This window comes from Oncorhynchus gorbuscha, linkage group LG19 (genome assembly GCF_021184085.1).
Source record: "Oncorhynchus gorbuscha isolate QuinsamMale2020 ecotype Even-year linkage group LG19, OgorEven_v1.0, whole genome shotgun sequence".
NCBI lineage: Eukaryota > Metazoa > Chordata > Actinopteri > Salmoniformes > Salmonidae > Oncorhynchus > Oncorhynchus gorbuscha.
In genome coordinates this window covers 8,509,591-8,524,474 of record NC_060191.1, presented here as the reverse complement: position 1 = coordinate 8,524,474, position 14,884 = coordinate 8,509,591, and the positions used below count along the sequence as shown (strand labels likewise).

General features: G+C 47.1%; 1 protein-coding gene across 1 annotated transcript; it reads right to left on the bottom strand.

Annotated features, from left to right (window-relative positions):
* Positions 1-157: 157 nt before the first annotated feature.
* Positions 158-3,550, bottom strand: LOC124005764 (oocyte zinc finger protein XlCOF22-like). The gene is made up of 3 exons (XM_046315280.1): positions 3,347-3,550; positions 2,891-3,074; positions 158-2,753 (listed from the first exon to the last, which is right to left on the bottom strand). Exons 1-3 carry the CDS (start codon positions 3,371-3,373, stop codon positions 1,276-1,278), a joined length of 1,689 nt encoding a protein of 562 aa, XP_046171236.1. The 5' UTR covers positions 3,374-3,550; the 3' UTR covers positions 158-1,275.
* Positions 3,551-14,884: the final 11,334 nt, after the last annotated feature.

Here is a 14,884-nt window from a genome sequence, read left to right as displayed (position 1 = left end):
GGGAACCACTGATCTAGAGAAGGGTGTCAAACTCATTCCATGGAGGGCCTAGTGTCTACTGGTTGGGAACCACTGATCTAGAGAAGGGTGTCAAACTCATTCCATGGAGGGCCTAGTGTCTACAGGTTGGGAACCACTGATCTAGAGAAGGGTGTCAAACTCATTCCATGGAGGGCCTAGTGTCTACAGGTTTTGGTCTTTTCCTTTCAATTAAGCACAAGACAACCAAGTGTGGGGAGTTCCTTACTAATTAGTGACCGCAATTCAGAAATCAAGGACAAGGGAGCAGCTAAAACCCGAAGACACTCGGACCTCCGTGGAATGAGTGACACCTGTAGCCTAGAAAGACTAGTTTCAGTGTCTGTGTTTCTGCTGCTATGCTTCTAAATGTCCACTAGGTGGAGATCTGAAGCAATAGAAAACAGGTCAACAAACCATGTGTCTCTGAGAAATGATCCTGATAAAAAATATACTTTGTATAAGAAATATCTTCCAACAGTGAAGATATTGATCCTCAATAAAATCACTAAACCACTAACATATCAGTTGTCATGAAGTTTAGTACAGTGTGGTTTATGCAAATATATGTATTTTTTATGTACTAGAATGATCTAATCTGAGATCAAGGCACAATGAGCCAAATAGATAAACTGATATACACAAGTATATAAGGGCCTATAGACATACAATATCAGTTTATATTATTACAAAATATATATTACATAATGATACTAAATACAACATATCCTCACTTCGGCACTTACTTTGTATGTATTATTTAACCTTTATGTAAACTAGGCAAGTCAATTAAGAACAAATTCTTATTTATGGCCAACCCCGCCCAAACCCTCCCCTAACCCCTAACCTGTGCCACCAGCGGTCTCTGGTGGCACAGCTGGCGCTGCAGTACAGCGCCCTTAACCACTGCGCCACCCGGGAGGCCGGTACTTGACTTTTTGACAAAGAGAAAGTTGGACTCACAAAATGTGAAAACTATCGCAAAAGACTTCCTTAGGCCTGGAATCTTTTACAGTGGAATTCAACCTGAAATATGTCATAGATCCCATTGATAGACACTTCATGTTTCACTTTGTCTTCTCACCCTCCCTTCACCAACATGCCTTTACACATTTTCCTCCTCGATGAGTCTCAAGCTTTCGGCATCTTCTCACCTCTCCATGTTCCCATTCCAATTTTCCCATCTCTCCCTTAGCCTTTGATCCAACAATCTACTGCATCAAGCTTCCATCTCTCCCTCTCACCCCTCCCTCTCTCTCACCCCTCCCCCTCAGTGTCCCCCAGGTCATCCTCCTCTACCCCTTCTGTAGAGTAGTGCGCCAGAGTTTGGTGTCTGTTTCTGGAGGGAGCGTCCCCAAAACGCAGGCCACAGTCCTCACAGGTGTACAGCTGAGCCCTCCCTTCCCTGCTACTGTCTGGTTCTGCTCTTCCGGAGGGGATGTTCACACCGCTAGACTGGAACTGGGCCTCTTTGTCTGAGGTTATAGTCAGACCTGATCCTGGAGGAGCAAGGAGAGACCCAGGGGAAAGGATTTTGGTCGGGGCAGGAGTAATGCTAGAGCACACGTCAGTATGGGGGCTGTTGCGTATCCTGTTTGGATTGGCACTGGGGCGTCCCACAGCAGCTGAGCTGCCTAGACTCTGTCTCCCCCTATGGGACCCACCGGCCCCTCCACCCCCTCCCATATCCGACACCATCCCATGGACAGTGCGCTGGTGGAAGCGGATGCCGGAGCGGTTGGAGAAGCCCTTCCCACAGAGGCTGCACACAAACGGTCGTTCCCCCGTGTGGATCCTTGTGTGGATCTTCAGTGCCCCCGACTGGGTGAAGCACTTCCCACACTGGGTGCAGCGGTAGGGCTTCTCACCTGTGTGGGTCCTTTGGTGGGCCCGGACCCCGGCCAGGTGGGGGAAGCCCCTCCCACAGTAGGTGCAGGTATAGGGTCTCTCCCCAGTGTGGATGCGACGGTGGATCTTCAACGCTCCCGACTGGCTGAAACCCTTGCCGCAGTCAGGGCATGAGTAGGGCCGGGCGCCGGTGTGCACGTTGAGGTGGATCCGGAGGTTGGAGTGGGAGTTGAAGGCGCGCCCGCACTCAGTGCACAGGAAGCCGCCAGCCTTGTGAGCGTGCTGGGTGCGCTGGTGTTGTAGCAGCTGAGAAGGTCGGGGGAAGGAGGCTGGACAGTGCATGCATGGGTGTAGGGTGGGGGACACTGTGGTCACCCCTCCAACATGGTTCTGGGGGGGGTTGTGGCCCTGCTGGTGGCGGAGGAGCTGGGAGCAGGAGGGGAAGGAATGCTGGCAGGACAGGCAGGAGAAGGTGCCAGGGGACAGGCCATGGTGGGAGTGGTGGTGGGGCAGGCAGGTGGTAAGTGGGGAGTGGTGGTGGTAGTGGGTGTGCGTCTGGGAGAAGGGAAAGTCTGCTGCCCCCTGTTGGTGGTGCAGTAGCTGGGTGCAGGTCTGGAAGCCCCGGCGGCAGCAGAAACAAGGGAAGGTTGGAATTTGAGGCAGGGGGCTTGGTGAAGAAGTACCCTGGTTGGTGGAAGTGGTAGAGGCTGGGCTGGGGCTATGGGTGCTGGTCTCCTTGTCCTGACTCTGGGGCTGACTGAGTTCTGGGCTGTAGGTGCTGCTGGGCTCGGGCTGTGAGGACACAGTGCCTCTGGGCTTTATGGTCTGGAAGGTGGAAAATGAGGAAGAGTATGGGCAGCCAGGGCAAGTGCAGGTATGGTGCTGAGCTGTGTACAAGTGGGGGAAAAGACAAAAGCAAGAAAATAGATTTATTATAAAGCCAGACAAGCCATTACCTATGAAAACAAAAGTTTCCTTAGTATTCCCTGTCGTTTCCTATTACTCCACAATGTTCTCCACTCACCTTGTCCACTGATGTCTCTGGCCTCTCTAATGCTCTCTACCTGGGCCTGGACCTGTCTGGGCTGGGCTGAGCCTGGGGCTGAGCCTGGGCCTGCTGGTGGGGAGTCTTTTAGCCCCAGAGCCCCCCCAGACACCATCAGGTCTCCAATGAACTGGTGCATCTCCAACCAGGAGCATGGGTCATGCTGGGTGGGGAAATGAAGAGGAAGGATAGGTGTCAATTGTAAATAGCAATGAGATTGCTTATACTACAACATGTTTAATTTGTGACTTACATATACATTAGCAATAGTTATCAGTTTAACAAATATTTAAACTGTATTATATTTTTTACAATAATACTTTTTTAATCCAAGACTGCTTTTTTTTAGTTTATTATTATGGATACAAATAGGCTACACAATCATATTCTCACTTCTTCAAAATATGCATTTTATTGTCAGGCCTATATACTTACGCTCACAGCGAACTTGTCTTTGTCCATGTAGAATAATGTGTAGTTATACAACGTTTTTGCCGTCTGTTCGTTTCATCAGCCTACATTGCTCAAAGCAAGAGAAAGGAATTTGAGCTTCGTAACCCAAGTCTTTCAATCGACACTGAAATGGATATCTATTGCAAGCTGTTGTGTTCTTTACGCCCGCCACATTTCCCTACTTGTGTCATCTCCGCCGGATTTGACAAATTATTTCCGGGCTTTCTTACCATGTGACAATATTTGTAGTCTTTTCTTCAACCGAGCTCTGTACTGTGCGCATTAGCAATATCCAACTGTCTCGAGGTAGGCCTATATAATTACAGACCTACCTAGCCGAGTTCATTTATTAACATCTCAAAATTCAACACTGGAATTACAACGCGTTGGTTAAATGTTAGGTTATGTTATATTCATATTTATATCAGCGTGTTTACAATGAGATACAAACACTTACCATAGTGCCTTCCCGCGTTCCTCTCCAGCACTCAAGTAAGAGTGTTCTATATAGGTCAATGAAAGAAGGCTTTCCAAGAAAATCCCTCCATACCATTCCGACAAGTTGATCTTTATTTGTATCCTTTAAGATCCCAATTTCTGAACAGAATGTTTTAAAACTCTACAAAACACTGTAACCATTCAGTTGAAGTTGGGGTAAGACATTCAACGTGATAGAAAAAGATATACAAGTCAATTTAACATTACAATTGGACAGCACATATTTCTTGCATATTTGACCCATTATGGAACTCAAATCAAACAAAAACCGAGCTGTTGAGAAACATTTCTCAGGAAGTTGACAGTACATTAAATCCTGGCTCCCAAACATTCTCCATCAGTACCTGAATAAGAAACCTTGGCGACTGAAGTCCCATACAGCAGCTTATATTGAATAGAAACTACAAAATTACAATGACATTCAATTGAAGACTAACTAGACAACCTATAACAAAACAATAACAAATAAGTTATGTTGGTATAGTCAAATAGATATGGAGTGTTTGGAAATGTGTGCATGACCCTATTGCCAACATACGCAACTACTGTAATATAGAAAACAATAGCCACTGTTTACCCTAATCTCAATCGCTTGCCACACAGTAAGCAGCTAACAACCAGGATTGTTGGCTAGCTCAGTAAGCAATAGCAGGTACATTAAACATAGCTATTGAAGACTTGCAATGTCTAACAACAAAAAAAATCATTGGAATACAGGAAAGCAACCAAATCCCAAGGGCAAATTAATGTAGAGGCATGGTTTATCAAAATCACCACTAATTCACAAAATGTGTTGCTATTATGATTTAATAACAGGCCTAGTATGAATTGTTTTACATTAGGCTTGGTTGTTGTCCTCTGTTCCTCGGGCCATTAAAAAGCAGCCTAATTAACATTGTTGTCAGCAATCTTATTTTTTACTCTGTAAAGTACTGCCCTTATAATAAACAGTCGTGTAGGGCTCTAGGCTTTTCCCTTGTCCTTAGTGACCTTCTTCTTTTACATGGTGGTGAGGAGGGAGGAGAGGGGATGAGAGAGGGGGGGAGCTGTGTCTCTGGGTTATGGGCTGTGGGTTCATCAACAGGTGTGTCAGACTCCTCCGTTCCATCCTCCTTCCCTTTCCTCTCCTCCGTTCCACCCTCCTCCCCTTTCCTCTCCTCCGTTCCACCCTCCTCCCCTTTCTTCTCCGTTCCACCCTCCTCCCCTTTCTTCTCCTCCGTTCCATCCTTCTTTTTCCTCTCCTCCATTCCATCATCCTCCCCTTTCCTCTCCTCCGTTCCACCCTCCTCCCCTTTCTTCTCCTCCGTTCCACCATCCTCCCCTTTCTTCTCCGTTCCATCCTTCTCTTTCCTCTCCTCCATTCCATCATCCTCCCCTTTCCTCTCCTTCGTTCCATCCTTCTCCTCCAATCCAGCCTTCTCTTTCCTCTCCTCCGTTCCATCCTTCTGCTCTTTCCTCTCCTCCGATCCAACCTTATCTGCTTTCCTCTCCTCTGTTGCTCCATCCTTCTCGCCACCATCAAGCTCCTCCTCTACACGGTCTCCTTCCATGTTCCTCTCCTCTGCTTTCTCCGCCACATCACAACTGGCTGGGTTCCCTCCATTCAACCTCAAGTCGAGCACACAGCCTGGGGTGCCCCCATCCCATCTCAAGTCCAGCCCCACGTCTGGCTCCATCTTCCTCTTCAATGCTGTCAGCGGGCTGTACGAACAGAAGTCTGAGCTCTGTGTTCCACTGTCAGCCTCTAGAAACAGTGGTTCCTGCTTTATCTGGACTAAGCCCCGAAGCATTTTGGAGTGCAAAGAGCTGACTGACTCGATTTTCAGCTGATTCACTGGATCCACTTTGGCAGTGTTCTTCTGTTTGATGGTCAGGAGCTGTAGTGTTGACGGGACTCCCGGCGTTGGTGACTTCTTCATTTGAGACCAAGTTTTTCCATCATCTCTGCTGTCATTTTGCCTGTCTTCATCTCCTCTCCCTTCTCCATTTTCCCCCTTCTGAGCCATAGCCTCCATTTTAGAATCCTCCCCTGGCTCCCTCTTACTCTGAAATACTATCCCCTTTTTATCACCTGTTAAACTTGTGAATACTTCTTCCTCAGTCTCCTCTGCAAACCCAGGGTCTCTCGGTTCAGTCTTGACTACAAGGTTAGCAGGAGGAGTGGAGCAAGTCGACTTGTTAGACAGATCAAGAGGTAGTAAATTAGCAGGCTCCTGTTCGTAGTCAGCTGTCTTTAAGGCCAGATCCAGCGGGGCATCAGAGGAGTAGCGCCGGTTTGCCTCTGCAATGAGGCTCAGACCCGGCTCAGAGGTGAAGCTGGACTGGCACAGCACCGGAGGGGCTCCTGGATTTGGTGCTGGGTTGAGGACCTTCCACTGGGACTGGGTGCCTGAGAGGGCTGGAAGCTGGGGGGTGGAGGATGGGCCAGAGAGGCCAGAGGCTAGAGGGGTGTTGGCAGGAACAAACATGACCAAGGACACCCCAGGAGGCGGCTGTTTGTCCAGGCTGAGCTTCCACAGCCCCTTGGTGGGTTGGTCAGGGCTCACCACACGGACAGTAGTGGTGTTATGGACTCCCGTAGTGACTCTGGCAGGGGCAGAGCCTGGCATTCTCATCAGAGTAGGAAGTGGTGCTGACACTTGACTCTCTGGTTTCTTCACAGGAGCAGGGAGATGCCTTGGAGCGAGCTGGGGTAGGGGTTTGGAAGGAGCAGCAGGGGGGTCCTTCCGTGGTTTCTTTGGAGCCATCTGCACAAAGAGAGAGTTACAACAGTGAATAGAGAGCTACTTGTACCCTTCTCTATCCAATCCAACTTAAACTAAACTAATATGAAAATACATTTATTCCAAAGAGCCATTTACAGTGACAAACATATATCAGTGTATTGCAACAGTCCTTAGGGGGGTAACCCATACTCACCACAGGAGGGGGTTTGCGTCCACAGTCCTTGAGGTGGCTCTCGTAACCCTGCTGGTGAGGGAAGCCCAGGCCACAGTTCTTACACAGACAGGGCCTCGACCCTGCGTGGCCCCCCATGTGTGACATCAGCATCAAGGCCGAGCGGAAGCCCTTGCCGCACTCGGAGCAGGTCATCACCCTCTGGTGCGCCCCGGCGTGATTCTTCAGCTCGTCAGCCGTGGAGAAGGCCTGGCCACACTCCATACAGCGGATCTCATCCCCCTTGGTCCCCTGCTGGCCCCAGCAGCCCGTCTCCCTCTTGTGCCTCTGGAAGTCGTTGTGGCTCTGAAAGACGCCCAGGCATGCCACACAGTGGAGCCGCTCCGGCTCACACTCGTGCTTACGGTAGAGCCTGGCAAGGCGGAAATGTGCACGGCACTGGATGCAGGTGTAAGGCAGCAGGCCCAGGTGGGAGAAGCTGTGCTTGAGGAGGGCATTCTTGCGGCTGAAGTTCATGGGGCAGTCGGTGCAGCGATAGCTGCGGACACAGCCCCGCTCCTTGTGGCGGCGGAGAGAGCGGCGCAGGCGGAAGCGGCGGCAGCACTGCAGACACACGTGGTCCGCCAGCTCGCGCTTGTGCTCCTCCAGGTGCTCCTCACACTTGGTCAGGCAGGTGAAGATGCGCTTGCATGCGTCACACTCATAGAACTCCTTCTCAAAGTGGGACTTGGCTAGGTGGTCCTTCAAACCCTGCTCAGAATCGAAGCCCTTCAGGCAAACACGGCAGCGGAGCTGTACGGGGGGGACTGAGGTCTGGGGCTGGGCGTGCGTACGCAGGTGGGAGCGGTAGTTGGCCAGCTGACAGAAGCGCTTACCACACTCGGCACAGCAGTAGGGGCGTGCCCCTGTGTGCAGGTTCATGTGCTCCTGGAGCTGGAAGCTGGAGGAAAGGACGAGGTCACAGACGCTACAACGGTGTTCGCCTGAACCTCCAGGCTCTGCTTCTGAAAGGAAAAGGGGGAAGGGTGTTAAAGGTCCAGCACAGTCAAAACGTTTTCAGAAAATTGATGATATTTGGATGAAACCAGATCAAACTGGGATACCTAAAGTATGAAGAATGGCTGTAGCTTCTTCATTGAAAAGTTTGATTATAAAGTTACTGGTCCCCTCCCCAATGTCAAACACCAGGATTCAAGAGGTGGGAATATTAAGGGCATTTTGTGACATCACAAAATCTCAAATTTGAATACACCAATGGTATTGTCATAATCTCTTACCTCGTTTCGGAGGGGCGTGGTTTACATAGCTAGGTAACTAGTCTACTACTGGTGCCAAAATGTGACTATACTGTATTTGCTGACACAGTGCAATTAGAGGTGTCCCCTATTCATCTAAGGCAAAGATACTTAGAGGTTTCTGCTTTCATCTGTGTCTTGTGTTAGCTAGTAGCTGGCTAGCTAAGAACTCAGACGCAGTTGTCATGTCATTACATCAAGAGACATGCTGAATAGAAGATTCATACAAACTTCTATACATTGATAGCAGAGGCGTGGACTCGAGTCACATGCTGTACAGCTAGCTATAGGATCGGATGCAGCGCAAACATGCAGCTCCAAAAATGTCTGGTGATTAATAATATTAACTGTTTACTTTGCAAGCTCACCAGCAATGAGGCTTCAAACAACTAGCATAAGTCTACTGCTCTCTTGGTATGTCAACATTGCTTGAAATTAATCATTTACTTGCATTTGGAATGTTTTGTTAAAATGAATAATTACATAATCAAAATATGTTAGAGACAAAATAAAGAACAGGGCTGTCTGGTATCCTCAATAAATGTAGTTGAACAAGTCATTGCATGAAAATATATATTTTTTTACTTGACGTGCAACTCGACTAGCTCTTAGAACACACGACTTGGACTTGACCCAACCAATTCTACATGGGTCTCAACATGAGAATCGGACCTTGTGACTTGAGACTTGCAACACGAATAATAATGACTTGCTTCCACCTCGGACTGACAGTCATGACATATGAACATTGTCTGGTGGTCAATGTACAAACATGAATATTGAGTTGCGCCCCTTTCGCCCTCAGAAACAGCCTCCACTCGTCAGGGCCTGGACTCTACAAGGTGTCGAAATGGTTCCAATGGGATGTAGGCCCATGTTGAATCCAATGCTTCCCACAGTTGTGTCAAGTTGGTTGGTTTCCCTTTGGTGGTGGACCATTCTTGATAGACAGGGGATACTGTTGAGCTTAACGAACTCAGCAGCGTTGCAGTTATTGACATAAACCGGTGCGCCTGGGACCTACCCCGTTGTAAAGGCACTTAAATCTTTTGTCGTCTCGCCTATTCAACCTCAATGGCACACACACAAAATCCATGTCTCAATTGGCCAGTGGAGTAAAAAAAAAACATAATTAGCAGTTCCATTTAGTCAGCATAGAAAACAGTTTGGCCAGGCCAAATATATACACATTCCTTTTTTCTTGAAACATTAACATCTCATCGCCTTGAAACCTGGGCTTCCTACTTTACTCGTAACATTACTAAGTTTTACTTGCATTGAAAAATATTTGTCAGAACTTTGTCAGAATTCCCTTGACTGCCTGATAGGGAAGAGTGGGGGAAATGTTTGGAGAGTTGCACGCTTACTATTAGTATGGGGAGACCATGGAAACTTGTAAAAACCTTATATATATATATATTGTAGACATGTTTGCACAGTGGGGAACCTATTGGACCTTCAGTGTATTACAGGCTTTTGATGCTGAAAAGGACCTGCAGGAAGGTACCCTTTCCTGCAGGCTCATCCTGACATGACCCTCCAGCATGACAATGCCACCAGCCATACTGCTCATTCTGTGCGTGATTTCCTGCAAGACAGGAATGTCAGTGTTCTGCCATGGCCAGCGAAGAGCCCAGATCTCAATCCCATTGAGCACGTCTGGGACCTGTTGGATCGGAGGGTGAGGGCTATGGCATTCCCCCCAGAAATGTCTGGGAACTTGCAGGTGCCTTGGTGGAAGAGTGGGGTAACATCTCACAGCAAGAACTGGCAAATCTGGTGCAGTCCATGAGGAGGAGATGCACTGTAGTACTTAATGCAGCTGGTGGCCACACCAGATACTGACTGTTACTTTTGATTTTGACCCCCCCTTTGTTCAGGGACACATTATTCAATTTGTTAGTCACATGTCTGTGGAACTTGTTCAGTTTATGTCTCAGTTGTTGAATCTTATGTTCATACAAATATTTACACCTGTTAAGTTTGCTGAAAATAAACGCAGTTGACAGTGAGAGGACGTTTCTTTTTTTGCTGAGTTTACATGATTCCATGTGTTATTTCATAGTTTTGATGTCTTCACTATTATTCTAGAATGTAGAAAATAGTAAAAATGCAAAAAAAAAACTTGAATGAGGAGGTGCGTCCAAACTTTTGACTGGTACTGTCTCTGTGTGTGTGTGTGTGTGTGTCTGCACCAACACATATATTTGGGTAGTTTCTACCATTCTTCTCTGCAGATCCTCTCAAGCTCTGTCAGGTTGGATGGGGAGCGTTGCTGCGCAGCTATTTTCAGGTCTCTCCAGAGATGTTTGATCGGATTCAAGTCCGGGCTCTGGCTGGGCCACTCAAGGACATTCAGAGACTTGTCCCACAACCACACCTGCGTTGTCTGGGCTGTGTGCCTCGGGTCATTGTCCTGTTGGAAGGTGAATCTTCGCCCCAGTCTGAGGTCCTGAAGCAGGTTTTCACTCAGGATCGCTCTATACTTTGCTCCGTTCATCTTTCCCTTGATCCTGACTATTCTCTGACTATTCTCCCCACCGCTAAAAAGCATCCCCACAGCATGCTGCTGCCACCACCATGCTTCATCGTAGGAATCTTGGTTTCATCAGACAATTGAATCATGTTTCTCATGGTCTGAGAGTCTTCAGGTGCCTTTTGGCAAACTCCAAGCAGGCTGTCATCTGCCTTTTCCTGAGGAGTGGCTTCTGTCTGACCACTCTACCATAAAGGCCTGATTGTTAGAGCACTGCAGAGATGGTTGTCCTTCTGGAAGGTTCTCCCATTTCCACAGAGGAACTCCAGAGCTCTGTCAGAGTGACCATCGGGTTCTTGGTTACCTCCCTGACCAAGGCCTTTCTCCCTCGATTGCTCAGTTCGGCCAGCTCTAGGATGAGTGAGCTTTAGGAAGTCTTGGTGGTTCCAATCTTCTTCCATTTAAGAATGATGGAGGCCACTGTGTTCTTGGGGACCTTCAATGCCTCGACTGTGTTCTTGGGGACCTTCAATGCCTGTGCCTCGACACAATCCTGTCTCAGAGCACGACATACAATTCCTTCGACCTCATGGCTTCGTTTTTGCTCTGACATGCACTGTCAACTGTGGCCCCTGACATAGATAGGTGTGTGCCTTTCCAAATCATGTCCAATCAATGTCAAATTTACCACAGGTCGACTCCAATCAAGTTGTAGAAACATCAAGGATGATCAATGGAAAGAGGATGCACCCGAGCTCAATTGAGACTCATAGCAAATTGTCTGAATACTTATGTAAATAAGGTATTTCATTTTTTTATAAAAAAATATTTTAAAAACATTTGCTAAAAATTTCTACAAGCCTGTTTTTAGCTTTGCCATTATGGGGTATTGTGTAGATTGCTGATCACTTTTATTTACTTTATCCATTTTAGAATAAGGCTGCATTGTAACAAAATGTGGAAGAAGGGAAGGGTTCTGAATACTTATGAAAGCATACATACAACAGTGCATTCGGGAAAGTATTCAGACCCCTTCCCCTTTTCCACATTTTGTTACAGCCTTATTTAGTTAATTTTGTATACATTTGCAAAAAACTGTTTTTGTCATTATGGGGTAGTGTGTGTAGATTGACGAGGGAAAAAACTATTTAAATAGATGTTAGAATAAGGCTGTAAGACAACAAAATGTGGAAAAAGTCAAGGGGTAAATACTTACGAATGCACTGTATACAGTGCCTTCAAAACGTATTCACACCCCTCAACTATTTACACATTGTTACATTACAGCCTGAATTAAAAATGGATTAAATTGAGATTGTGTCACTGATCTACACACAGTACCCCATAATGTCAAAGTGGAATTATGTTTTTATAGATGTTTACAAGTTAATAGAAAATGAAAATCTGAAATGTCTTGAGTCAATCAGTTTTCAACCCTTTTGTTATGGCAAACTCAGGAGTAAAAATGTGCTTAACAAGTCACATAATAAGTTGCATGGACTCACATGATTTTTAAAAGACTGCCCAATCTCTGTACCCCACACATAAAACTATCTGTAAGGTCCCTCAGTCGAGTTGTGAATTTCAAGCACAGATTCAACCACAAAGACCAGTCAGTAGATAAAAAAAAGACTTCCCAGGGATATGTGACTCGTGATGATAGCTTGAGCATGTTGCAGTTAATAATTACATTTTGATTGGTGTATCAATACACCCAGTCACTACAAAGATACAGGCGCCCTTACTAAGAGAGCTGCCCAGTGACACGAGCCTGCCAGACGAGCTAAGCTACTTCTAAGCTCACTTCGAGGCAAATAACTCTGAAACATGCATGACAGTAACAGCTGTTCCAGAAGACTGTGTGATCACACTCTCTGCAGCCAATGTGAGTAAGACCTCTAAACAGGTCAACATTCACAAGGCCGCAGGGCCAGATGGATTACCAGGACATGTACTGCGAGCATGCGCTGACCAACTGGCAAAGTGTCTTCACTGACATTTTCAACCTCTCCCTGTCTGAGTCTGTAACACCAACATGTTTTAAGCAGACCACCATAGTCCCTGTGCCCAAGAACACTAAGGTAACCTACCTAAATGATTACCGACCCGTAACACTCACACCTGTAGCCATAATGTGCTTTGAAAGGCTGGTCATGGCTCACAACACCATAATCCCAGAAATCCTAGACCCACTCCAATTTGCATACCGCCCCAACAGATCCACAGATGATGCAATTTCTATTGCACTCCACACTGCCCTTTCCCACCTGGACAAAAGGAACACCTATGTGAGAATGCTATTAATTTACTACAGACAGCGTTCAACACCATAATGCCCTCAAAGCTAATCAATAAGCTAAGGACCATGGGACTAAACACCTTCCTCTGCAACTGGATCCTGGACTTCCTGGCGGGCCGCCCCCAGGTGGTAAGGGTAGGTAACAACACATCCGCCACGCTGATCCTCAACCCAGGAGCCCCTCAGGGGTGTTTGTTCAGTCTCCTGCTGTTCTCCCTGTTCACTCACGACTACACAGCCAGGCACGACTCCAACACCATCATTAAGTTTGCCAATGACACAACAGTAGTAGGCCTGACATATAGGCATCTCGCCAACAACAATGAAACAACTTATAGGGAGGAGGTCAGAGACCTGGCTGGGGGGTGCCAGGACAACAGCCTCTCCCTCAATGTGATCATGACAAAAGAGATGATTGTAGACTACAGGAAAAAGAGGGCCGAGCACGCCCCCATTCTCATCAACGGGGCTGCAGTGGAGCAGGTTGAGAGCGCCAAGCTCCTTGGTGTCGACATCACTAACAAGCGAACATGGTCCAAGAACACCAAGACAGTTGTGAAGAGGGCACGACAAAACCTCTTCCCCCTCAGGAGACTGAAAAGATTTGGCATGGGTCCTCAGATCCTCAAAAGGTTCTACAGCTGCACCATCGAGAGAATCCTGACTGGTTGCATCACTGCCTGGTATGGCAACTGCTCTGCCTCCGGCAGCAAGGCACTACAGAGGGTATTGCCGAACGGCCCAGTACATCACTGGGGCTAAGCTTCCTGCTATCCAGGACTTCTATACCAGGCGGTGTCAGAGGAAAACCCTAAAAAAGGTAAGACTCCAGCCACCCTAGTCCTAAACTATATATATCTATATATATATATCTATATATCTATATATGCCATTTAGCAGACGCTTTTATCCAAAGCGACTTACAGTCATGTGTGCATAAATTCTACGTATGGGTGGTCCCGGGGATCGAACCCACTACCCTGGCGTTACAAGCGCCATGCTCTACCAACTGAGCTACAGAAGGACCAACTGTTTTCTCTGCTACCGCACGGCAAGCGGTACCAGAGCACCTAGTCTAGGTTCAAGAGGCTTCTAAACAGCTTCTACCCCTAAGCCATAAGGACTTCTGAACATCTAGTCAAATGGCTACCCAGACTTTTGCATTGCCCCCCCCCCTCTCTTTTACACCGCTGCTACTCTGTTGTTATCATCTATGCATAGTCACTTTAATAACTCTACCTATATGTACAGTCGTGGCCAAAAGTTGAGAATGACACAAATATTAATTTTCACAAAGTCTGCTGCTGCCTGTTTGTATGATGGCAATTTTCATATACACCAGAATGTTATGAAGAGTGATCAGATGAATTGCAATTAATTGCCAAGTCCCTCTTTGCCATGCAAACTGAATCCCCCAAAAACATTTACACTGCATTTCAGCCCTGCCACAAAAGGACCAGCTGACATCATGTCACTGATTCTCTTGTTAACACAGGTGTGAGTGTTGACGAGGACAAGGCTGGAGATCACTCTGTCATGCTGATTGAGTTCGAATAGCAGACTGGAAGCTTCAAAATGAGGGTGATGCTTGGAATCATTGTTCTTCCTCTGTCTATCATGGTTACCTGCAAGGAAACACGTGCCATCATCATTGCTTTGCACAAAAAGGGCTTCACAGGCAAGGATATTGCTGCCAGTAAGATTGCACCTAAATCAACCATTTATCAGATCATCAAGAACTTCAAGGAGAGTGGTTCAATTGTTGTGAACTAGGCTTCAGGGCGCTCAAGAAAGTCCAGCAAGTGTCAGGACAGTCTCCTAAAGTTGATTCAGCTGCGGGATCAGGGCAACACCAGTAAAGAGATTGCTCAGGAATGGCAGCAGGCAGGTGTGAGTGCATCTGCACGCACAGTGAGGCCAAGACTTTTGGAGGATGACCTGGTGTCAAGAAGGGCAGCAAAGAAGCCACTTCTCTCCAGGAAAAACATCAGGGACAGACTGATATTCTGTAAAAGGTACAGGGATTGGACTGCTGAGGACTGGGGTAAAATCCA

What these genes read in the sequence shown, in the direction of transcription:
- LOC124005764 (XM_046315280.1), bottom strand. Translation starts at nt 3,373, where the DNA reads ATGGACAAAGACAAGTTCGCTGTGAGC. An exon ending in AAGACAAGTTCGCTGTGAGC is followed by an intron (nt 3,075 to 3,346) that starts GTAAGTATATAG and finishes TTCCCCACCCAG; the next exon opens with CATGACCCATGCTCCTGGTT. An exon ending in CAGAGACATCAGTGGACAAG is followed by an intron (nt 2,754 to 2,890) that starts GTGAGTGGAGAA and finishes ACTTGTACACAG; the next exon opens with CTCAGCACCATACCTGCACT.